The 26,426-nt window shown below is 40.5% G+C and overlaps 1 protein-coding gene across 2 annotated transcripts; it reads left to right on the forward strand.

The window, feature by feature from the left end:
* Positions 1-276: 276 nt before the first annotated feature.
* LOC139365198 (serine/threonine-protein kinase/endoribonuclease IRE1-like) lies at positions 277-25,210 on the forward strand. Of its 2 annotated transcripts, XM_071102662.1 has the most exons (16): positions 418-497; positions 4,974-5,167; positions 7,792-7,845; positions 8,261-8,509; positions 9,132-9,380; positions 12,066-12,137; positions 12,336-12,398; positions 12,923-13,004; positions 13,129-13,333; positions 14,096-14,198; positions 14,542-14,735; positions 16,119-16,266; positions 22,160-22,287; positions 22,499-22,622; positions 22,907-22,977; positions 23,657-25,210. In XM_071102662.1, exons 3-16 carry the CDS (start codon positions 7,827-7,829, stop codon positions 23,906-23,908), a joined length of 1,959 nt encoding a protein of 652 aa, XP_070958763.1. In that variant the 5' UTR covers positions 418-497; positions 4,974-5,167; positions 7,792-7,826; the 3' UTR covers positions 23,909-25,210. The 2 variants fall into 2 exon arrangements, with proteins under 2 accessions (XP_070958762.1, XP_070958763.1); XM_071102661.1 differs by lacking the exon at positions 4,974-5,167 and having other exon boundaries at positions 277-497.
* Positions 25,211-26,426: the final 1,216 nt, after the last annotated feature.

Raw genomic sequence — 26,426 nt, forward strand, 5'->3', positions numbered from 1 at the left:
CATGTGACAAATAACAATGGTAGTTTTGTGCAATGTTCCCTCAGTGAGCCTATTTGCTGTAAAGAGGTGTATATTTGTGTATAGGTGATGACTTGATCATTGATAAATCATGGGATGTGGCCATTGTGCCTTTTAAAATAAAATGCTGTTATGTATGTGAGCTCTGTGAGTGTAGACTTCTCTGAAATTGTTTTGCTTACTGCTGCAGATGCTGTTAGTGACAGCTTTTCTCTCTTGAATCAAGACTATTTGAGTGCCTGTCTTCCTGTGCAGGCGAGGACAGATGACAAAGGTGTTTGAAATATCGGGTTGTGTTTTTAAAGCAGGGCGTCACCCAAAGTGCATAACTCTTGTTTTCTACCAAACGAAACTTAAAGTGCCAAAAGATAAAGGGCAACTATTTGACAGCCATGTGATTTTCTTTATTTCACAGCTCTTATTCCACAGCTCTCACTCTTCATTTAAACACAGTGATACAGTGTTGCTTATTTGTTTAGGTGAGTTAACATTAATTACTCGTGTATTTAGACAGATATTCCAAAGGGTGTTTGAACTGAACACTGGTAAAAGCATAATGTGTTTATCTTTTCTACTTTTATCGTGTCTCTGTTAGCGTTGTGCTGTACATCAGACACAAAGAAATGTGATCTGATTGTGTTTTTATTGCAGGGCATCACCCAAAGTCTTGTTTGCTTGATCGCTGACACCCCAGAGCTGTGTTGAATACTCTAACCGTACCATGTGTGACGTGAATTGAGTATAAAGTATGCTTATGGGGTCATTGTATGGATATAATTAGTATGCCAAAAGTTCACGGATGTCGTTCTAAATTCGCAAAATATGAAATATACACGCAGAGTACACTATTTCCAAAGATGTTATATCAGTGCTATTTCTGTACTTTTAGGGTCATAATGCAATTCTTCAGGAAATGGGCGTGGCTTCACATCGTTTTCAAATTTGAAGAAAATGGCGAAAAATATGCACCCGAAGTACGAGTACAGGCAGATACAAATGCATTGCTTTAACTAATTATGAGAAATGTAAAGAAAATGTTGAGTAATGTAAAAAAAAAAGTTACCTTACACGTTATGTTGGCTGACAATTTGTTAGCTATGCTGTCCTCACGAACCACATAATATATTACATCAGTATGTACCGGTATGTTAGCTAGCTACCTAACGTTAGTTGGCTACTTATACTTGCCAGTATATTAACTATAGGCTAACTAACTACCCAACGTTTATTGACTTGATTTTTCCCGTCATTCTTAGTTTAGCTAAATGATATAGTCGTGCGTTCTCAATGGACATTCGTTCTGGCTATCTACTCCGATTCCAGAGCATCCGAGCGCAGAATAATGACTTTAGGAGCCAGCTGAATATGGCCGGTGTCAGTAAATGTCGGCAAAAAAGAGCGTAATTAAATTGTTGCCAGCAGCACAGTTAGTCACTAACGCTCTGGATAACATGACAACTGCCTAACCAGCTCTGTTAGGGCGAGTAGTTGTTACTTTTATTTTTATTTGTAGTCAAACTAGGTTACCTGGAGTAGCAGTTAGTCCAGTGATTAGAGCGTTGGACAAGTAACCGAAAGGTTCCAAGATCGAATCCCTTGACTGACAAGGTAAACATGTCGTTCTGCCCCTGAACAAGGCAGTTAACCCACTGTTCGTTGAAAATAAGAATTTGTTCTTAACTGACTTGCCTAGTTAAATAAAAACATATACAAATAGAGTGGTCACTCTCATTTGTGTCTAGAAGTAGCTGGCCAATGTTAGCTTGGGTGCTTGACTGCCCTTGTATGGTCAGAAAGCTCAAATCAACCCTACTCCTCGCCTGAGCATCCAGTGTTTGCTCCGAAAGCGAAACGCTCTGAATTTACGAGCACACTCCAGATTACATTTAAGAACACACACGAAGTTGTAAAATGTCTAACTAGTAATTTATGCTAACTAGTAATTTGTTATGCTAACTAGTTAGCAAGAGGTTTCATAGCAACAGCATCAACTTCTGGTAGACTGGCGAAGAGCTAGTACACTCAAAAATGATACTGAAATGATACTGTTCGTTTACAGTATACTAAAATTAACTAATGGTATGTTAAATGTGTAGTGTACAGTATGGTTATTCGAACACATGGTTTGGCTACAAGTCATGATAGGATGATTACAATGTATTCCCTTTACATTCCGGGTTATGGGCTTTAGTTTTTTTGTCCATTCTTTGATGGAGGAATTATATTTATTTTCTCTCATCTTATTTTCCTTAATGACGATCCAGTGAAACATGTTTTATTCAATCATATCCATTGTCAGTGAATGACAGATGAATAGGTATTTAATGTATTACAATTATTAGCTGTAATAGTTTGTGGTAATATTTGATTTATTTTCTAAGTGGAATTAATTTACTTCAGGTGGGTATTTGTAATATTCATACTACACCGATCAAAAATATAAACGCAACATGTAAAGTGTTGGTCCCATGTTTAATGAGCTGAAATAAAAAAGTCAGAGGGATTTCCCACATGCACAAAAAGCTGTTGCAATTGCGATTTGACTTGCGATTTAGAGCAAAACACTTGCGTGAACTGTTGGGAATAATGGAAATAGTATGATTATTCTAATTCTATAGTTAGAATATAGTAGTGGGCACTTTGAATACAGATAGTATTTGACATGACAACGAATGAAAATGCAAGGAGGCGTTATTGTGACAGGGTAGGAAACAAATAGTTTGTGTTTCCACAATTTCCACAATGGTGGATACATTTATTACATCCAATTTTTAATTATTAAAGTCGCTAGAGATTTGAGTCAGTATGTTGGCAGCAGCCATTGAATGTTAGTGATGGCTGTTTAACAGTCTGATGGCCTTGAGATAGCAGCTGTTTTGTAGTCTCTCTGTCCCAGCTTTGATGCACCTGTATTGACAACGCCTTTTGGATGATAGCGGGGTGATCAGGTAGTGGCTTGGGTGGTTGTTGTCCTTGATGATCTTTTTATCCTTCCTGTGACATCAGGTGGTGTAGGTGTCCTGGAGGGCAGGTAGTTTGCCCCCGGTGATGCGTTGTGCAGAGCTCACTACCCTCTGGAGAGCCTTACGGTTGTGTGCGGGGCAGTTGCCGTAACAGGCGGTGGGTGATACAGCCCAACAGGATGCTCTCGATTGTGCATCTGTAAAAGTTTGAGTGTTTTTGGTGACAAGCCAAATTTCTTCAGCCTCCTGAGGTTGAAGAGGCGCTGTTGCGCCTTCTTCACCACGCTGTCTGTGTGGGTGGACCATTTCAGTTTGTCCGTGATGTGTGTGCCGAGGAACTTAAAGCTTTCCACCTTCTCCACTACTGTCCAGTCGATGTGGATAGGGGGGTGCTCCCTCTGCTGTTTCCTGAAGTCCACAATCATCTCCTTTGTTTTGTTGACGTTGAGTGTGAGGTTATTTTCCTGACACTACACTTTGAGGGCCCTCACCTTCTCTCTGTAGGCCGTCTCGTCGTTGTTGGTAATCAAGCCTACCACTGTAGTGTCGTCTGCAAACTTGATGATTTAGTTGGAGGCGTGCATGGCCACGCAGTCATGGGTGAACAAGGAGTACAGCAGAGGGCTGAGAACGCACCCTTGTGGGGCCCCAGTGTTGAGGATCAGCGGGGTGGAGATGTTGTTTCCTACCCTCACCACCTGGTGGCGGCCCGTCAGATAATCCAGTACCCAGTTGCACAGGGCTGGGTCAAGACCCAGGGTCTTGAGCTTAATGACGAGTTTGGAGGGTACTATGGTGTTAAATGCTGAGCTGTAATCAATGAACAGCATTCTTACTTACAGTTGAAGTCGGAAGTTTACAAACACCTTAGCCAAATACATTTAAACTCAGTTTTGCCACAATTCCTGACATTTAATCCTAGTTGAAATTCCCTGTCTTAGGTCAGTTAGGATCGCCACTTTATTTTAAGAATGTGAAATGTCAGAATAATAGTTGAGAATGATTTATTTCAGCTTGTATTTCTTTCATCACATTCCCAGTGGGTCAGATGTTTACATACCCTCAATTAGTATTTGGTAGCATTGCTTTTAAATTGTTTAACTTGGGTCAAACGTTTCGGGTAGCCTTCCACAAGCTTCCCACAATAAGTTGGGTGAATTTTGGCCCATTCCTCCTGACAGAGCTGGTGTAACTGAGTCACGTTTGCAGGCCTCCTTGCTCGCACATGCTTTTTCAGTTCTGCCCACACATTTTCTATATTATTGAGGTCAGGGCTTTGCGATGGCCACTCTAATACCTTGACTTTGTTGTCCTGAAGCCATTTTGCCACAACTTTGGAAGTATGCTTGGGGTCATTGTCCACTTGGAAGACCCATTTGCGACCAAGCTTTAACTTCCTGACTGATGTCTTGAGATGTTGTTTCAATATATCCACATAATTTCCCTCTCCATGATGCCATCTATTTTGTGAAGAGCACCAGTCCCTCCTGCAGCAAAGCACCCCCACAACATGATGCTGCCATCCCGTGCTTCACGGTTGGGATGGTGTTCTTCGGCTTGCAAGCCTTCCCCTTTTTCAGCAGTTGTGGCTGCTTTGTGTGATGTATTGTTGTCTCTAGCTTCTTGCCTCTTGTGCTGTTGTCTGTGCTCAATAGTGTTTGTACCATGTTTTGTGCTGCTACCATGTTGTGTTGCTACCATGTTGTCATGTTGTGTTGCTACCATGCTGTGTTGTCATGTGTTACTGCCTTGCTATGTTGTCTTAGGTCTCTCTTTATGTAGTATTGTGTTGTCTCTCTTATTGTGATGTGTGTTTTGTCCTATATTTATATTGTATTTATTTTGAATTTTTAATCCCAGGCCCCCGTCCCCACAGGAGACCTTTTGCCATTTAGTAGGCCGTCATTGTAAATAAGAATTTGTTATTAACTGACTTGTCTACTGTAGTTAAATAAAAGTAAAATCAATACAAAATATGTAAAAAATCCACAGATGATTTGCACACTACCCTCTCCCACCTGGACAAAAGGAACACCTACGTGAGAATACTATTCATTGACTACAGCTCAGCGTTCAACACCATTGTGCCCTCAAAGCTCATCACTAAGCTAAGGACCCTGGGACTAAACGACTCCCTCTGCAACTGGATCCTAGACTTCCTGACGGGCCGGCCGTAGGTGGTAAGGGTAGGTAACAACACATCTGCCACACTGATTCTCAACACAGGGGCCCCTCAGGGGTGCATGCTCAGTCCCCTTCTGTACTCTCTGTTCACCCATGACTGCATGGCCAAGCACTCCAACACCATCATTACGTTTGCCGACGACACTACGATGGTAGGCCCGATCACCGCCAACGATGAGACAGCCTATAGGGAGGAGGTCAGAGACCTGGCAGTGTGGTGCCAGGATAGCAAACTCTCTCTCAACGTGATCAAGACAAAGGAGATGATTGTGGACTACAGAAAAAGGAGGGCCGAGCACGCCCCCATTCTCATCGACAGGGCTGTAGTGGAGCAGGTTGAGAGCTTTAAGTTCCTTGGTGTCCACATCACCAACGAACTATCATGGTCCAAACACACCAAGACAGTCGTGAAGAGGTCACAACAAATCCTATTCCCCCTCAGGAGACTGACATTTTTTGGCATGGGTCCTTAGATTCTCAAAAAGTTTGACAGCTGCACCATCGAGAGCATCCTGACTGGTTTCATCCCTGCCTGGTATGTCAACTGCTCCACCTCCGACCACAAGGCACTACAGAAGATAGTGCGTACGACCCAGTACATCACTAGGGCCAAGCTTTTTGACATCCAGGACCTCTATACCAGGCGGTGTCAGAGGAAGGCCCTAAAAATTGCCAAGGACTCCAGCCACCCTAGTCACTGACTGTTCCTTCTGCTATCGCATGGCAAGAGAGACTGGAGTGCCAAGTCTAGGTCCAAAAGGCTTCTTAACAGCTTCTATCCCCAAGCCATAAGACTCCTGAATAGCTAATCAAATGGTTACCCTACTGTAACTATTTGCATTGACCCTTCCCCCTCACTCCCATTTTTACGCTGCTGCAACTCTCTGTTTATTGTCTAAGCATAGTAACTCTACCTACATGTACATATTACCTCAATTACCTCGACTAACCTGTGCCGGCGTATGTGACAAATAAAATTTGATTTGATTTGAAATTTGATTTATCTGGTACCATAACTACCATCCCTTTATTCTATTCATGCTGTGTACATTGTGTATTTTGCCCTTGTAAAATAGTCCCCTTCTTAAGCTTAGCAGATAGATTAACTCTTTCCAGAAACTGTAGTATTAAATAATGCTTTATTACCACCAGTTCGCAGGTACAGCATTAGAAACAGAGTAAAACTTAAGTAATAGAAAGAAAACAACCATATAGAGGTTCATACATTTTGTGAAATAGCACAGTTACAAATAGATATCAAACTGGATGGACATCAGAAATAGAGGAAGGACTAAAAACAAACAAAATATAACTATTGTAAAATAGATTGTGTCTGTAAAATGTGTATAATATGTATAAACTGTAGGTAGAAGTCTACAGTTAAAGTCGGAAGTTTACATACACTTAGGTTGGAGCGTAGCCTAGTGGTTAGAGCGTTGGACTAGTAACTGAAAGGTTGGAAGATCAACTCCCTGAGCTGACGAGGTACAAATCTGTCGTTCTGCTCCTGAACAAGGAAGTTAACCCACTTTTTCTAGGCCGTCGTTGAAAATAAGAATTTGTTCTTAACTGACTTGCCTAGTAAAATAAAATAAAAATTAAACTCATTTTTCAACCACTCCACAAATGTATTTTCCCAAACATGGCAAGATCAATTAGCTACATAGAACAGATATCTCCAACCATGCAGCTATTACGAAATTACGTAAATCCTCTACATAAACGATCATCCATACAAAATATCATCATGAATTGTAATGCTAACAAGGATTCTTGTTGAGGCAGCAGGTAGCCTAGTGGTTAGAGTGCTGGACTAGAAACTGAACGGTTGGAAGATTGAATCCCCAAACTGACAAGGTAAAAATCTGTCGTTCAGGGGCAGAACAAGGCAGTTATCCCACTGTTCCTAGGCCATCATTGAAAATAAGAACTTGTTCTTAACTGACTTGCCTAGTTAAATAAAGGTCAAATAAAACATTATTTTACAGGATATAGAAATTTAAGCAAAGAACAGACCTTACCAGTGAGCAATTGACCTTAAAATGACCTCAAACCAACTACAGGAGCCAGAACATTGTGATTTTGGCAAGGTTTATCAGACTTTTAGAAGGGTCAAGGATATGGTTATATGTGAAATGGGATAGAATACCACTCTTATAGGACAGGATTAAACTGGATGTTTCATGGGTGTAGTTAGGAAGTTAGTTGCTTCAAGTAACATGACTCAAACACAGAAATCTGTAGACAAAAAGTAAACATTGTCGAGAGAAGACTAGTGAGAGGAAAGAGGAAGTGGAGAAAAATAATGACAGAAAGTTGCACACTTTAAGTATGCTCCCAGCAATTAAATGGATAAACCCATAGGTTCACTTATTAAGTTGTTGGAAGAATATAGAGTGTGCAACTTTCTTTCTGTATTTTTATTCAGTTTACTTTCTTTAATCAGGACCTCTTTAAAGATTGGGTATGGTCAGCTCATGTTTGTTATAGGAAAGGGGAAGTGGACATAATGTGTGTAAAGTTTGGTTATCAGTTGTAGGGGATAGCCTATACCCTTTTTTCTGTCCTGGTGAAATGTTTAATGCATTGTTACTCACTCATTCTGTCTTTCTCTCTCCCTCTCCAGAACAAACTACTTCTCACCATTCTTAGTTTGCTGCCATGACATCAAAAGAGGATGGTAAATGTGACATATTTGCTTTGGGATCAGCTCAAAAATAATTATATTGATTTGTGCAAGTTGCAGATAACTGCTGTAGTTAACTTGCTGTATTTGTATATAATTTGTCTACCATGTTTTGTAGTTATAAAATAAAAAGGCATCCTAAAAGATGCACATTGTGAGGAATGATAACAAATGACATTAAGGTAGCAAGAATCATACTGCTAGAGAGCATTAATACTACACCATTGATATTACATGGACAACTATTACAGTATGATGACAATTTGATGTGTGTCGAACCTGAGTGCAGACAATACTTCCCAGCTTCCTACATGTTTAGTCTTGTCCATTTAAGGCCAGATACACCAAGTGCGATTGTCTAATATTGTCTTGATAACTTTAACTCTTTCTTTTTTAACCTGACTACCAGCTGCTGAGTTTGTGGATAGACACAGGGCTGAGCTCATCCAGAGGGTTCGCAAGGTGATGCCCATAGCAGATGATCTGCTCAGAAGGGGCATGATCCAATATGAAATGTTTGCTAATATTTCAACTTCCAAGACCAACCCAGGCAAGATGAGAGAGGTGTACAAAGCATTGCAGTCAGGAGGGACACCACTTAAAGCAGCCTTCTATAGGATTCTGCTGAAAAATGAACGTCTTCTGGTCATCAATCTGGGTAAAGTCCTCTCTCTTCCTCTTTGTGGTGCAGTTTGTAGGACTACTGTAGAATATGGCATTTTTACACATTTACCATTTGTCACACTCTTCCCCATTCTGTGGGCAAGAACATAGGCTACACACTGATGTTCGTTTAAATTAGGTCAAGTAGAAATGTAACCCAGTCACAACTCAAAAGTTAAATATGTAAGTCTCTGTAAGTGTTGTCTTAACAGACAAAAGAGGCCGACCATAACTGACCAATATACTCTCAATGTTAATGTCATTAGGCAGCAGAATTTCATTACCACCCAATTTTACCAGAGTACAGCATCCTCAGCAAGGTAGAGATAAGCGGTTGGAGATCAGGGTTAGGGTTAACCCTACCCTCACCAGAACCCTACCTTAATTGAGCCAGCAAACTCAGTCATTTCTTTCTCCCTCTTACTAGGACAACATAGTAACAGACAAGGCTTACTGGCCTATGACTAGAATTTCACATTTGTCCTGTCCTGAATGTAAACAAAACCTCCCAGCTTCCTACATGTTTAGTCTTGTCCATTTAGGGCACATACACCAAGTGGGATTGTCTAATATTGTATTGATAACTTTAACTCTTTCTTTTCTAACCTGACTACCAGCTGCTGAGTTTGTGGATAGACACAGGGCTGAGCTCATCCAGAGGGTTCGCAAGGTGATGCCCATAGCAGATGATCTGCTCAGAAGGGGCATGATCAATCCTGAGGTGTACTCTAATATTCAAACTGCCAATACCAGCCAGGACCAGATGAGAGAGTTGTACAAAGCCGTACAGTCAGGAGGGCCAGAAGTTAAATCAGCCTTCTACAGGATTCTGCTGAAAGAGGAACCTCATCTGGTCATCAATCTGGGTAAAGTCCTCTCTCTTCCTCTTCTTGGTGCAGTTTGTAGGACTACTGTAGAATATGGCATTTTACACATTGTCACACTCTTCCCCATTCTGTGGATAAGAACATAGGTTACATTTGTACTCTGATGTTTGTTTAATTAAGATAAAGTAGAAATGTAACCCAGTCACAACTCAAAAGCTAAATATCTAAGTCTCTGTAAGTGTTGTCTTAACAGACAAAAGAGGCCGACCATAACTGACCATTATACTCTCAATGTTAATGTCATTAAGCAGCAGAATTTCATTACCACCCAATTTTACCAGAGTACAGCATCCTCAGCAAGGTAGAGACAAGCGGTTGGAGATCAGGGTTAGGGTTAACCCTACCCTCACCCTAACTTCATCATGCCAGAAAACTTACTAGGACAACATAGTAACAGACAAGGCTTACTGGCCTATGAATAGAATTTCAAATGTTCCTGTCCTCCGGGGAAGGCAATCAATGTATTGAAAGGTAATGAAAGTGCTTTGAAAGTGTCTGTTTTGTCAAACAAAAGAAGCTGTCTGACCATAACTGATCCTTCAATTCTGAATGCATGCATTGTTCTCCATTTTACCCCATCAAAAGCAGATTAATTTCCTTACCTGCCAAGTTCCCTCTAGGTAATTAATACTTAGAATACTCAGTAAGACAAATGTTCTTGTGTAATATTCTGTAATACAGGGGTCTTCAAATTTTTCTTGCCCAGGGACCCACACCCAGGCAAATCGGCGACCCAGGGACCCCCCTTAAGTTTACAATTTTAATTTTGAAAATGAAGACAATGGCATGGACAAAATTATTAACAGCCAACAAAAGCTTCATGTAGCCATCAATGAGCTTGCTGCTCATTTCTACTGCAATTTGGCCCACTCTTCAGAAGCAAACTGCTCTAATTCTTCAATGTTGGAGTGGTGGCCTCCACCAACTGCTGTTTTTCGATCTTGCCGTGTGGATGTGATTCAGATCTGGACTCTTCACTGGCCACCCCAGAACAGTTCAGTGTTTCTTCTGGAACCATTCCAGGGTGGTTTTTGTGTGTGTTTGGGGTTGTTGTCTTGCTGGAAGACCCACAACATTCAACAGAGACACAGTGTTTAGACACTGGGTTGAACATTGCAAAACAGCTTGATAATCTGCTGATTTTATGATTTCTTGCACATGTTCAAGGCCCCCAGTACCAGAAGCAGCAAAGCAACCATACAGCATTATTGAACCTCCCCCATACATAATTCATTCATTGTCGGGAAAGTGGTATTTTCTTTGAATGCTTCATTTGGTTGTTGGTAACCAGAGGAAGACCCCACTGCTGAAGGAGAAAACAACACCATCCCCACAATCAAAGATGGGGGAGGTTTGATAATGCTGTGGGGTTGCTTTTCTGCCTCCGGTGCTGGGGGCATTGAACGTGTGCAATGCATCATGAAATCAGCAGATTATCAGGTGTTTTGGAGTCCGATGTTCAACCCAGTGTCCAAAAACGCCTCTAAAACATACATCAAAAAGCACCCAGGAATGGTTAGGAAGAGATGCTGGACTGTTCTGAAGTAGCCAACGAAGAGTCCAGATCTGTAAACTCATGGCAAAATCTGAAAACAGCAGTTGGTGGAAGGCATGCACCCCTCAAACATTGAAGAATTAGAGCAGTTTGCTGCTGAAAAGTTGCACAAATTGTCAGTAGAAAGGTGCAGAAAGCTCATTGATGGCTGCAAGAAGCGTTTGTCTGCAGTTATATGGCTCCAGGATTTAGTTTTATATTATTTTAACATCCCCACATTATAATTGGAAGAGGAAGTGTAAACTCTAACATAGCCTATTAGATAGAAAGGTAACTCCAAACACATTTTCTCAAGTAGCAACTGTTTAGCTGGTTGAACAAAGGTTAGCCATGTGTTGGCAATAATGAATGTCCAAAATACTTGTGGGTGCTTTTTCAAAGCCTATGTCAGATGCTTTGTTGAATATTAAGAGTTGAGAAATAAAGTTGACATGATAAGAAATAACATATTTACCTCTTTTATATTGTAGTCATGCAATGTACGTTTAGTTTATTATGTTATTACTAGCAATATTGATTTAAAAAAATCCACTTTATTTAATAATATATTTGTGAACCACCTGCAGTACATGCGTGGACACCTAGGGGGGTGCAGTACATGCGTGGACACCTAGGGGGGTGCAGTACATGCGTGGACACCTAGGGGGGTGCAGTACATGCGTGGACACCTAGGGGAGTGCAGTACATGCGTGGACACCTAGGGGGGTGCAGTACATGCGTGGACACCTAGGGCGGTGCAGTACATGCGTGGACACCTAGGGGAGTGCAGTACATGCGTGGACACCTAGGGGGGTGCAGTACATGCGTGGACACCTAGGGGGGTGCAGTACATGCGTGGACACCTAGGGCGGTGCAGTACATGCGTGGACACCTAGGGGGGTGCAGTACATGCGTGGACACCTAGGGGGGTGCAGTACATGCGTGGACACCTAGGGGGGTGCAGACCCCAGTTTGAAGACCCCATGTAATATATAGACACGCCCTTTATAATGTAATAATTCAATGGGACATATCAGATTATCCATTTGTTGTGACTCTCTCTCTTTCCTCTCTCTCTCTCTCCTCTCCTCTCTCTCTGTCTCTCTCTCCACTCTCCTCTCTCTCTCTAGAGGAAGCTGTTAGAGATCTAGAAGATGGTTTGAACATTGGAGAATCTTCTTCAGGGAGCATTGCATTGGAAGGTAATGACATCTTCAGCCAGGTCTTGTATTGTATAAACACACACAGCCTGCTAGTGTTTTATATCTTTAAAATATATTTTACACGGTATATCTACCATTGTGCTGGTATGATAGTTCTCAATGACATGATGTTGTGCATTATATACAGTCAGGTCCATAATTATTATCCCCCTTGATATGTATGATGTCCTATTTTAGGTCCTGCATTACCTCCTGCCTCCAATATATTTCCTGGGACTGGAGGAAAACCTGCTGCACTTGGTGAGCTATCAACCATTTTGACATGTTTGTTAAAACCTAAAGTTCCAATTTGGATCCCAATTTACATGAGCATGTATGCAACATAAATCCAATCATTTCAATACTCCTTACAGATTATGTTAAAGGCAAGACAGCAATAGGTGCAATGCTCCCAATTATGCTAATACAATGTGTCATTTTAGCTAGAGAACTTTCTGCAATGTGGGAAATGTAAAACTTGTAGTGTATTTGAGGTTTAAAAAGGCTTCTGAAGTTTGTAAATTCCACTTAGAAATTTCAGTCTTGATTGTCCCGAAAAATCTATCAACCCCTACACAAAAGTCCACAAATTAATTATAATCCACATAATCATTTACATTTCCTGGATTATTTTCCTGCTGTAGCAAACTCGCTCAAATTTAAATCCTACATATGTATAATTCTCATAAGCCTTTGATTTAACAGATAAGGTTCTGTGTCTTGACAATAAAGGTACAGTAGGGTGGTATGTTCTGTCTGAACACAGCGTTTTCATTTCGATACAGCATCAGACGAGGAATCGGTTGGAAAGATCACATACTACACCAATAACCATCTTGGAAAAGGTGCCGATGGAATTGTGTTCAGGTAAACCAGCTTAAACGTTATTGTGGAAATGTGTTTGTAACCCAAATCCCCTCTTTGCAGCAAAAATGCCTTTACGGTCGGTTCATTGACTAAATGTTTATCTTTCTCTACCGCTATCCTCCAGGGGTTACTTCCATTGTGATGATGCCAACAAGCGTCCTGCGGCAGTGAAGAGAATTGAACTAGCAAAACAAAGCAATGCTGATAGAGAGGTCGCTTTGCTTCTTCAATTGGACGACAATCCCCATGTCGTCCGCTACTTCTGCACTGAGAAGGACGGGCAATTCCTATACATCGCCATCGAGCTGTGTGCCGTCTCTTTAGATAAGGTCTAAGTCAATGACTCACTATTTTATTCTCTGACTTATCCAAGGGGTTAAAACTTGATTATTATAACAGTCTCACATAATGATTATCTGTGTTAGAATATACAGTATACTGAACAAAAATATAAATACAACAATTTCAACGATTTTACTGAGTTACATTAGACTCTAATCTATGGATTTTACGACTGGGACTACAGATCATACTCATCTGTTAGTCAAAGATACCTTAAAAAGGGTAGGAGCGTGGATCAGAAAACCAGTCAGTATCTGGTGTGACCACCATTTGACTCATGCACTGCAACACAGGCTGTGGATTGTGGGCCGTGGAATGTTGTACCAGTCCTCTTCAATGGCTGTGCGAAGTTGCTGGACACTCCCTCAAAAGTTGAGACATTTGTGGCATTGTGTTTGTGTAAGAAAACTACACATTTTAGAGTGGCCTTTTATTGTCCCCTGCACAACGTGCACCTGTGTAATGATCATGCTGTTTAATCAGTTTATTGATATGCCACACCTGTCAGTTGGATGGATTATCTTGGCAAAGGAGAAATTATCACTAATGGATGTATACAAATTTGTGCACAAAATTTGAGAGAAACACAACTTTTGTGTGTATGGAAAATCTCTGGGATTTTTTATTTCAGCTCATGAATCATAGGCCGAACACTTTACATGTTGCATTTATATTTTTGTTCAGTGTACATTCCAAGGTTAGAATGCTTGGTGTTCATCAGCGCACTAATACTTGGGTGTCTCTTCCAGTGTTTTACTAAAGAAAATCCTTTTGACCTTCGCGGACTGAACCCAGTGATGCTGCTGCAGCAGACCATGATAGGACTGGAACACCTGCACTCTCACAACATAGGTTCTAATTACATTTTTAAAACAGTTTAATTGAACCTTTATTTAACTAGGCAAGCCAGTTAAGAAACCACTTGGCCAAACCCTAACCCGGATGACGCTGGGCCAAGTGTGCGCCGTCCTATGGGTCTCCCAATAACGGCCGGTTGTGATACAGCCTGGCATCTAACCACTGAGATGCAGTGCCTTAGACCGTGCACGTCTCAGGAGCCCAGTAAATGCTGTAGACTGTAGACAATCCTAATGAAGTTACAGTATTGATGACTTTTCCTTATATTATCATTGATCAGATCTATGATCTTCCCACAACTCCAGTAGACTGATTCATCCTGATCTTTTCTCCCCAGTCCACCGTGATGTGAAGCCCCACAACATCCTGTTGAAAGACCATTCTGACTCAGTCACGGTCAAGATCTCAGACTTTGGGATGAGTAAGCAGTTAGCGGACAGCAGACAAAGCTACAGCATGAGGTCTGGAGCCCTTGGCACCATGGGCTGGAATGCCCCAGAGGTCCTGGATGACAGCAGGAAAGTAAACCCTGTGAGTAGCTCCTGATCTTTACACTAGACCAGAGAACTGTTCAAGTCATTACAGATTCAGAGATAATCCTGAAAGAAATGTGATGAAATAGGCTAATTGGGATTTCCTTACAGGAGTTAAACCGGATTGTCCCATTGCTCAAAGGAACAGTTCACCCTAAAAAGTTGATCTTCTGTTGTGGAGATCAAGCTACAGTATATTACACATACGTACATAAGAAAGATAGGCACCATCTACACAACCATGGTGTGGGATGTGGACCATGCTTGACATTAGACAATAACCCCTTTAATCCAAAATGTTTATGCCAGTAAAGTGTACCATTAAAAATGATGGAACCAGGAAGTTTCTGTACAATTTTATGAACGCAATAGATAATTTGTTCGTTCGACATGGTGGGATCTTTTTGTGTCTGTAAAATTATTTATGCGGGAAATGGCAGTGAAAACGGCTTCATTTAAAACAATTTTTTTTTTTAACTATTCATGCTCAAATATTGATATAATAACCATCATACTGAAGTAAACTTGGAGTCACACGATGATATGTTGTGTGGTCCTCCCACTACGACTTCGGAAACCAAGCCATTTATTAGGCTACAGGTTAAATAAATTATGAACTTGACAGGAGGGTGATTTTGAAAATATTTTGTACCTTTATTTAACTAGGCAAGTCAGTAAAGACACATTGTTATTGTTATTTACAATGACGGCCTAGGAACAGTGGGTTAACAGTGGGTTAACAGTGGGTTAACAGTGGGTTAACTGCCGACCGATTTTTACCTTGTCAGCTCGGGAATTCAATCTAGCAACCTTTCGGTTACTTGCCCAACGCTCTAACCACTGCTGCTCCCAAAAAGTGAAAGGTGATGAGCTTGATGCTCCTTTCCAATAAATATCGAGGGTCTTATTCTGGTGACATGATGATCGATGTTTGACTTCCATTTGACAAAAATATTCTGGCTCTTATCCATCATAGTCTCATCATGTCGACTAGCCTACCCTGACTGTATCTGCTAGCTAGAGAGCACGTGCCAAGACCAGAGTAGACACATTTCTATTGAATTCAACAGTTTTTGTGACAAAACTATGAGTAGAATTGAAAATGCAATGGAAACATTTTTGAGTTTGATTCCGTACATGACAAAAAAGGAAATGTGTGAACTACGTCATGACGCACTGATCGTTATCCTTAACAAGTCCGGTTGGTGGGAACACACTACAGGCAGGAAAACACAAATCTGTCGCCAATTGGATGGAAACCTAACTATAGTCTGACAAATTTGTGAACTATTCTTTAAGGTTGCCTGTAGATTAGAACTAGTAGTGATTGTGGTACTGTTCTGAAGCAACTATTATTAAAGACACTCCTCTTCCTCTACAGACCAGTGCTGTGGACATCTTCTCTGCCGGCTGTGTGTTTTACTATGTGTTGACAGGAGGCAAACATCCCTTTGGAGAACCCTATCGACAGACTGCTAATATCATGGATGGCAAATACAACCTTAACGGATTACAGAAAGACAAACATGGTAAGGTACAACTGAAAGGTTGTGTTAGCACAGGGGAACCCAAGAGCAGACTCAGACCAGGAAACAGGGATGAATGAACCAAGATATTTATTGTAACACAGGGAGAGATGAAGTGCAGATCCAGGGAAGCTCAGAGGAGTTGTAGGAAACCAGATGTGGAGGCTGAGGTTGGAGTGAGCTGGGTTGGGACAGGGTAAACAGATCCGGAGGGGAATCCAAGGGAGTGAGGGTGAGTTGAATGCAGACAGAGTAGCACGGTGGTGAGATATGGAACAGGAGACAGGAACCAGAGTCAGAGCAGCAAAACTGCAGTGAGAGGAGAAACAGCGTCAGGCAAGGAAACAGGCACAACAGGATCTTAAATAATAACAAATAGCTAGAAGCATGACTGACTGAACAGAGATTAGAATCTGGCAGAGTGCAAGTGGCAGGACTGAGTATTTGTAGAGTTCTTGATTATGGAACGGGTTGCAGCTGGTAAGGAGCCGCTCTGGCTCCAGCACACGTGTCTCCAACCACACAATCACACACAAACAGAGAGGGAGGGGAGAGAGAGAGAGAGAGAGAGAGAGAGAGAGAGTGTACTGGAGCAGTGGCTGTAGGTCAAGGAGACACCGGATGTCCACTAGGGGGTGTGGCAGGAGCAGATGTGACAGGTTGTTTCTGAAATGATCATTAGAGTACTAATTAATTTAAAGTAAAGGAAAATAGTAATTTCTTTGCAGTGGCATCATGTAGCCTAACTTTGAAAATTAACTATAAAGAAAATGTAGGCTATGTGCTAATGATGGTTGTGGGTTTTTAAATGGCATATTGTTGATAAATATATGATCTGAAACATTGTGCCTTCTCACTTATGATTAACCAAATCTAGTATTGTTCTCATTCCTGTAAATGGCCCATGTAAATGTGGGATCATAATCTGAGCATAATTTCAGCAGGAAAATAATCTTGCAGCAACAGGAAATATGAATTATTATTTAGTTTATACTTAATTAACATTTTTTTAGGGATTAATACATTTTTTGTTAGGGCAAATCAATTCAGAAATTTCAAAGAGGAATTTACACATTTTAGAATACTTTTTAAACCACAAATACACTACAAGTTTGCATTTCCTGCCAAGCAGGAAAATTCTCAACAACAAAAGAGTATTCAAATTAAGATCCTACATCTGTAGACACCAAGCCAGAATTTGACCCTATGGAATAGTGATCTGTAATGTTGTCTTTGACAGAGGCCTGATAAAATGTTATAATAAGCACTGCCATTGATTGCTTTTGTCATCATCTTTGTCTCAACTAAAATTCTGTGTCTTTCTTCATTATAATCATCACATTGGTTCAGATGAAATACCCACTGGGCACAAACTGGTTAAATCAACATTGTTTGAATGTAATTTGCCAACGTATTGGGATGTAGAATCTATGTGTAAAATACATTGAATTTGCAAAAAGTCAAAAACGTAAACTGTTGTTTTGAGGGTGAAATTTCAACCACAGGATTATGCATCATGGTAACCAATGTTCAACAGAGACAAACCTTATATAAAATATGTTGAATTTGTTCCATTGAAACAATGTTAGATCCAGGGTTGCAAAGGGAGGTTATATTACTGGAAACTTTCAAAGTTTACTAGTAAACTACCAGAATCTACCAGAATCTTTAATTTATCTTTATATATTTTTTACACACTTATTTATTTTGCTACAGTATGTGAATATGTATTTATTGTCAGTGTTTTGGAATCAAACTGGTGGCAGTTGAGAAAATAATGAATAGTTGGATGAGTTTCAGAGGTAATTGAAAATAATGAATAGTTGGATGAGTTTCAGAGGTAATTGAAAATAATGAATAGTTGGATTAGTTTCAGAGGTAATTGAAAATAATGAATAGTTGGATGAGTTTCAGAGGTAATTGAAAATAATGAATAGTTGGATGAGTTTCAGAGGTAATTGAAAATAATGCCATTGTTGATAAGATACTTTTTTCATTAATTTTGCTATTTTCTCTTGAAAAATAATGGTCTATCTACTAGAAACTCAATGACAATATGGACACAGAAATATCAAATTAATACAATATATGAATATATTTTTCAAAAAAGTTGTTAAAGTATAAATTACCGAAGTTACATAGATTGACATAGATTTTTTGTTAATTACCAAAAGTACTGAAAATTCCAGTAACTTTGGAAAAGGACTGATAGCTTTGCAACCCTAGTCAGATCTTCAACTTTATATACACTATCAGTAAATAACTATAGGCTGGGCAGCACCTCCTACTGGGGAATAGATCTATCTACAGCTATCCCTTTGATCCAGGGCTTTGACCAAGCCCAGTCCTGCTTTATAGTCAGTTACCAATGTGCTATCATGAGAAGGATTGCTGAGAGATCTCCACTTAAAACCTAAATAGATTCACTGTTGCTATCGAAGTAATTCCAAAGTGTAGGTTTAACAGAGCAAATTAAAGGTAAACATACTTTATCAATCATATATCATCCATGATGCTATTTAGGCCTATACACCAAGTCATCAACAGCTATTGTTTATATTTAGCCCAGGATTCAACTAAAAATAGACAATACATATAATGACACATAATCAAGTTCTGATTAGACCTAAGACACCAGGTGGGTGCCATTAATTATCAGGTAGAACAGAGAACCAGCAGGCTCCGGACTTCGTAGGGAAAGAGTTGAATACCCCTGCTCTACACTATACTAGCTTATTTTGTAACATAAATTGAAAGTAGGCAGACTATTTGAGTTTTAACAACCAGGAAATGACAGAGCGATTTCTGCATAGTGCACCTTTAAAGTGCATTTAAAGGTTGATCTGATTTGATTTGGTCCTATTTCTGTAACTTAGGTTTTTGGAGACGCTCATCCAACATCTAAATGATTAATTTGTAGACAAACTGGAATTAAAGCCAGTCTAAGCCAGACTAAGTCAGTGGCACAGATAGAACTATCTAAACAGAAGATAATCTCCTTCAAATGAAGAGCTTATTTCCAAAACGCTACAACTACCAATTTTTCACATTTGTGTTTTTTCTTCACAAATGATTGCTTATGGGTACCTTCATGTGTGTGTCAAATGTTACTGTTTTTATTCATAGATTTGTATGATGTGTATGAAAATGTTGTTTTTTTGCTAAACTATATATGTCCATTATTTAGCTGAAATGGATATTTGACTGTGATTTGTGGTTGTTTCACCTAGTTATTTTAAGATGAATGCACTAAGTAAGTCACTCTGGATAAGAGCATCTGCTAAATGTCTAAAATGTTCATGTAAATGGTTGACATACAGATATTACTGTATTGAATAATACAAAAAAGTTTTAATATTGATGTCACAAAGTATCATTTGTACATTTCTTTAGTAAACAATTAGTAATTTGTTACATTTGCATGTGTAAAACCTAGCAGTACAAATGATTTATCTTTGAGTGAGACAGATATATAGAACTGTGAAACCATCAAGTGATAGATTTTAAACAAACACGTCTGTCATTGAACAACCCCATGCCATGGTTAGATTGTGAAAAAAAAACACACCAATCTCTTTCAGAATTTCTTTAAACAATTAAAGCTGATTTACCAAACTTTCTGAAAATGGATAAATAGTGTTTTAGAATGAAACTCTTCAAATGTTGATATTTGGTTGCGTTGTAAACCAAACACAATTCAAAATTACTTTTGTAATATAGCCTTAGCCTAAAGTTATCTTATACACTATTGTAACAGTATTTATTCAACCTTAAAATGAGTAACACATCTGTGGCCACATTTTGATGTAACTGTAATAAATATCTTCCTATGTAATCTGCGCAGAATTTCGAAATGTCATTAATCACTTGCACCATTTACTTTTAATGTAATCAACTGAATCCAGTTCATTTGATTGTGCTATTAGATGAAGCACAGTAATAACACATTAAGTAGTTGTATAAATAAACACAATATCTGACATTGGTATTTTAACTTTGTTTTAAATGTTTGAAAGTGCAGTGATAACACATTTAGGTAACAACAAACCAACAATTGACATTATTTTCCCATTGTAATTTGGTTGCGCTTTTACAGTAGATGGTCTAAAGCATAGTGATAACAACAAACTTTCAACAACTGTTGGCTGTCTTTTTAGTGGGTAAATATACTGTAGGTTATATTCTCATTGATCAAAATCTCCACCAAATATTACCCAGTTGTCCACTTTCATATGACGTGGTGTGTCCAGTGTGGGTACTTTCATATGATGTGGTGTGTCCAGTGTGGGTACTTTCATATGACGTGGTGTGTCCAGTGTGGGTACTTTCATATGACGTGGTGTGTCCAGTGTGGGTACTTTCATATGACGTGGTGTGTCCAGTGTGGGTACTTTCATATGACGTGGTGTGTCCAGTGTGGGTACTTTCATATGACGTGGTGTGCCCAGTGTGGGTACTTTCATATGATGTGGTGTGTGGGTACTTTCATATGACGTGGTGTGTCCAGTGTGGGTACTTTCATATGACGTGGTGTGTCCAGTGTGGGTACTTTCATATGACGTGGTGTGCCAGTGTGGGTACTTTCATATGACGTGGTGTGTCCAGTGTGGGTACTTTCATATGACGTGGTGTGTCCAGTGTGGGTACTTTCATATGACGTGGTGTGCCCAGTGTGGGTACTTTCATATGATGTGGTGTGTCCAGTGTGGGTACTTTCATATGATGTGGTGTGTCCAGTGTGGGTACTTTCATATGACGTGGTGTGCCCAGTGTGGGTACTTTCATATGACGTGTGGTCCAGTGTGGGTACTTTCATATGACGTGGTGTGCCCAGTGTGGGTACTTTCATATGACGTGGTGTGTCCAGTGTGGGTACTTTCATATGACGTGGTGTGTCCAGTGTGGGTACTTTCATATGACGTGGTGTGCCCAGTGTGGGTACTTTCATATGACGTGGTGTGCCCAGTGTGGGTACTTTCATATGACGTGGTGTGCCCAGTGTGGGTACTTTCATATGACGTGGTGTGTCCAGTGTGGGTACTTTCATATGACGTGGTGTGCCCAGTGTGGGTACTTTCATATGACGTGGTGTGTCCAGTGTGGGTACTTTCATATGACGTGGTGTGCCCAGTGTGGGTACTTTCATATGACGTGGTGTGCCCAGTGTGGGTACTTTCATATGACGTGGTGTGCCCAGTGTGGGTACTTTCATATGATGTGGTGTGTCCAGTGTGGGTACTTTCATATGACGTGGTGTGCCCAGTGTGGGTACTTTCATATGACGTGGTGTGTCCAGTGTGGGTACTTTCATATGACGTGGTGTGTCCAGTGTGGGTACTTTCATATGACGTGGTGTGCCCAGTGTGGGTACTTTCATATGACGTGGTGTGCCCAGTGTGGGTACTTTCATATGACGTGGTGTGCCCAGTGTGGGTACTTTCATATGACGTGGTGTGTCCAGTGTGGGTACTTTCATATGACGTGGTGTGCCCAGTGTGGGTACTTTCATATGACGTGGTGTGTCCAGTGTGGGTACTTTCATATGACGTGGTGTGCCCAGTGTGGGTACTTTCATATGACGTGGTGTGTCCAGTGTGGGTACTTTCATATGACGTGGTGTGCCCAGTGTGGGTTCTTTCATATGACGTGGTGTGTCCAGTGTGGGTACTTTCATATGATGTGGTGTGTCCAGTGTGGGTACTTTCATATGACGTGGTGTGCCCAGTGTGGGTACTTTCATATGACGTGGTGTGCCCAGTGTGGGTACTTTCATATGATGTGGTGTGTCCAGTGTGGGTACTTTCATCACCATGTTTTTGAATGAACAAAGTGCCTTGGCCTTGAACCTGCCCATGGTTACTGTGTCTGTGTGTGTGTTTGGTCTTATCTTTCCCAGAGGACATCGTGGCCACAGACCTGATAGAACAGATGCTGAACATGGAGCCCCAGAGGAGGCCTTCTGCTGAGAGCGTGCTCAAACACCCCTTCTTCTGGAGCCTGGAGAAACAACTGATGTTCTTCCAGGTCACTATTAAGTATAATCAATGCATAGCTAATGTCAGTTAGCTAGATTACAATATACTTTAATTCTAGTAGGGAAAAATGTAACTGCAACAACAGAAACATTGGGTATTCTATCAATAGAATATATAGCAATAGTGGAGTCCATTGAGCATACAGCAAGAGGGTGGTAAACGAGATGTTGGATTAATTAAAGTACTGTCTTCCCCTGTAGGACGTGAGTGACAGAATTGTAAATGAGACATTGGATGGTCCAATCATACAGCAGCTAGAGTCAGGGGGACAGGAAGTGGTGAGGAATAACTGGATGGAACACATCACAGCAGTTCTGCGGAAAGGTTAGTGACTGGTCTGAGATCAGCGTTTGAACAGCAACACTTTGCAGCCTGTAAAGCCATTTTCTATTACAGTATATTTCTAGTAACACTAACATCCAGATCATAGGTGTCATGAATGACATGACTACATTTGCAAGATGAGTTTATTGCTGGACCAGACACCAGCAACATCTCTGTTTTGTTGTTGTGTTATATTACACTAATGACAAACTTTCTTGATATCATAATTCTGTATCTTAATAGAATTGTTGTTTGTTTACTGGCTGTGTTTCCTCCTTCTGCAGATCTAGAATTACGTAAAGGAGCATATGAAGAGGGCTCTGTTAAAAGTCTTCTACGTGCCATAAGAAACAAGGTGTGTTCTGTCCAAATACAATTACCATACACAAATGATTGACCTCCTGGGTGGCGCAGTGGTTAAGGGCGTCGCCCCCATCTGCAGCGCCAGATGTGCCATCAGAGACTCTGGGTTCGCGCCCAGGCTCTGTCGTAACCGGCCGCGACCGGGAGGTCCATGGGGCGACGCACAATTGGCCTAGCGTCGTCCGGGTTAGGGAGGGCTTGGTCGGTAAGGATGTCCTTGTCTCATCGTGCACCAGCGACTCCTGTGGCGGGCCGGGTGCAGTGCGCGCTAACCAAGGTTGCCAGGTGCACAGTGTTTCCTAAGACACATTGGTGCGGCTGGCTGTGCCCTGTGTTAAGAAGCAGTGGGTTGTGTATCGGAGGACGCATGACTTTCAACCTTCGTCTCTCCCGAGCCTGTACGGGAGTTGTAGCGATGAGACAAGATAGTAGCTACTAAAACAATTGGACACCACGAAATTGGGGAGAAAAAGGGGTAAAATTATATTTTTTTAAATACACAAATGAAGCATAATAATAACATAACATTATATTATTAATAGCAAAACATTATTTAATTAGTCAAAAACATGCCACCTACTACCCCCATAAACCTGTTAAACCTGTTATCTGACACAAGAAACTAAATGTGTGTAAATGACATTTTATAAGCAACATGTTGTTTCTCATAGAAACACCATTACCACGATTCTCCTAAGGAGGTCCAGGAGACTCTGGGCTCCATCCCTGATGACTTTGTCTCCTACTTCACCTCCCGCTTCCCCCACCTGCTGCTGCACACCTTCCTCGCCGTGCGTTCCTTTGCTGAGGAGCTGACTTTACAACATTACTACCTCAAGTCCAACACGAAACTTAGACGGCAGAAGAGAACACACCCAGAGCCTGACGTGACGACAACCAAGCCAACAACTAAAAAAATGTGACCATAGTGTGAAGTCAGGCGCTCCGCTGAGAAGTACTCCATCCCACACCAGCAAACCTCCAATCTATGCCAGTACACTGTAATGTCACAGTTCTTTTTACATGAACAATAGTGGTTTGTCTGAAGAAGAAGCAATCACTTTCACTTGTATGCAGATGACACTGTTGTGTATGCTATTTCACCGATGGCTGACCAGGTTCTCTCAGAGCTTTAATCTGCTTTTATTGTCTTGCCGAAAGCCTTTATTAACTGAAATTGTTACATAATTAATGCAAGGTAAAACCAAGTATATATTATATTCCATATCACGTAAAAAATGTATCTGATGATTTATGCATACGTACATTGGATGGTGCCCTCATTGATAACTAATAAATATCTAGGCATCTGGATTGATGATAGTCTGTCCTTCAAAAAGAATGTTGATGAGTTCGTTAAAGGTGCAATATGCAGAAATCACTCTGCCATTCCTGGTTTCTTAAATTTCAATAGTTTGCCTAATTTCAGTTTGACAAAACAAGTAATATACTGTATAGTGTAGAGAATCATTGCACCATCTAAACTGTGGTGAAATATCTCTTCAATAGTAAGAATATTGTATTTCCAGGTGTTTGAAGCTGGTGTACAAAACTGAAAGTAAAAGGAGTAAAAATGAAACTAAAGAATGGGAAGCATATAAATAGTGCACATAGAACATCTACAGCTTGTTAGACTTGCTGTCAATGGGAATGACAGATCGATAACTCACATTTCTATGTGAATTTGGTCAGGTCGCCCAAAAAGTGACATATTGCAGCTTTAAAATGTGAAGGTAGTCCGAAAAGAGTATGATTATCTTGTATTCTTTGTTTATTGAAGAGGGTTCTGTTCATTTCCTGGTCTGAGAATTGATGGGCAAGCAGTGGTGCGTTCGACTGCATAGTTATTGAATGGGACGGGTAATGTGGTAGTAGCCTATCCCGGGGGATGTACATGTTTATATCCCAGGTTGTATTGATGCTTAAAGCAGGGGAAGCCCCCTTATTGATATGTGTGCATGTATACTGTATGTTCAAGTATGTTTATGATCTGAAGACATTTCTATTGTAATTCATGTCTTTTGAATGTTGATTGAGTGTGTGAAATGCCTTGTTTTTATTGGTTAAATGCATTATGGGTAGGGGTATAAGAACCCTGTATTCTCATGGTTTTAGAGACAGACAGGGTAAGGTCTATTTATTTGATTGTGTAAATAATTGTACAGTTTGCCAGCTCTTTATCCTCACTTTGCAAATAAAAGCCTCACTCTGAGCAGGAAAAATCAGTTCTGTATTGTTGTTGCCTCACTGTTAAAATCCTACCACAGGGTTGTTAAAATCCTACCACAGGGTGTTTCTCACACTATCCCAGAGAACTTGGCCAAACACCTGATAGAATAGATGCTGATTATAAGAGCCCAAGTGGAGGCCTTCTACTGAGAGCGTGCTCAAGCAAAGGAGCATATAAAGAGGACTCTGTTGCAAGTCTTCTACGGGCCACAAGAAACAAGGTAAGTGTTCTGTCCATTGGCAATGAATTACATCATATCTATTGATATACTGTATGTGTTATATTATTCTAGTAATTGTATATTATAAAATGTTACTGGTCTCGTACACATTTTGCAGATGTTATTGCAGGTGCAGTGAAATGCTTAGGGAAGGATATACATTTACATAATGGTTACCTGGAGGAAACTGGAGGAGGGTCATGCTTTTTCAATTTTTAACCCTCAGGGAAGGGTTTATTATTTTATAACTCTAGTTCAGGGGAGAGTCTTGTCATTTGTAATTGATGAAATGTCAATATTTCTCATTTTTTTAGAATGAGTTTTTTATCAGGCTATTTATATCGCTGTGTGCCCGATGTCGCCCCCATCTCTGATTCTCCACAGGGCGTGCAATATCAAGTGTGCCTATAGGCTATTTAGTGAAGGCTGTGGACATTTTATTGAGACCATCGGCTACAAAGTGCATGCTTGGAGAAGCACAGAGCAAAGTTATATTTCTATGATAGCTGCTGAGATGGTGTAAATACAACTAGGCTGTATTACACACTGCAATGGACATTCCAACCCTGAGCCCTGGCCTGCTCTGCTCTTACTGATCAAAAACCTGTCAAAAGCTTTTTCCAAATATTTGTTGGTTAGGCCTAGCCTATGTTCTGTTCAGTTTGAGAAGGAGAAAGTGAATATGAGAAGGAGGACTCCAGGTCAACTTTGATAGCTTGCTAATACTATAATTTATTTTTGTTCAAAACAGTATGTTTGTTGCCCATGATGTAGGTCTATTTATCAGACTTATTGACATCACGATAAGACAGATTCTAGTAACTTACATTGTGGTGCTGAAACCTGAAGCAGCGACACAATCAATCGGAAAAGGGCAGCTCATTGAATTTAATTTAATTTATTTTTGGCAACAGACATATATAACAAAATGCACAATGTGGACCCAGACGATTTCACTTGAGAATGCTATTCATTGACTACAGCTCAGTGT

The sequence above is a fragment of the Oncorhynchus clarkii genome, chromosome 13 (assembly GCF_045791955.1).
Source record: "Oncorhynchus clarkii lewisi isolate Uvic-CL-2024 chromosome 13, UVic_Ocla_1.0, whole genome shotgun sequence".
Taxonomy (NCBI): domain Eukaryota; kingdom Metazoa; phylum Chordata; class Actinopteri; order Salmoniformes; family Salmonidae; genus Oncorhynchus; species Oncorhynchus clarkii.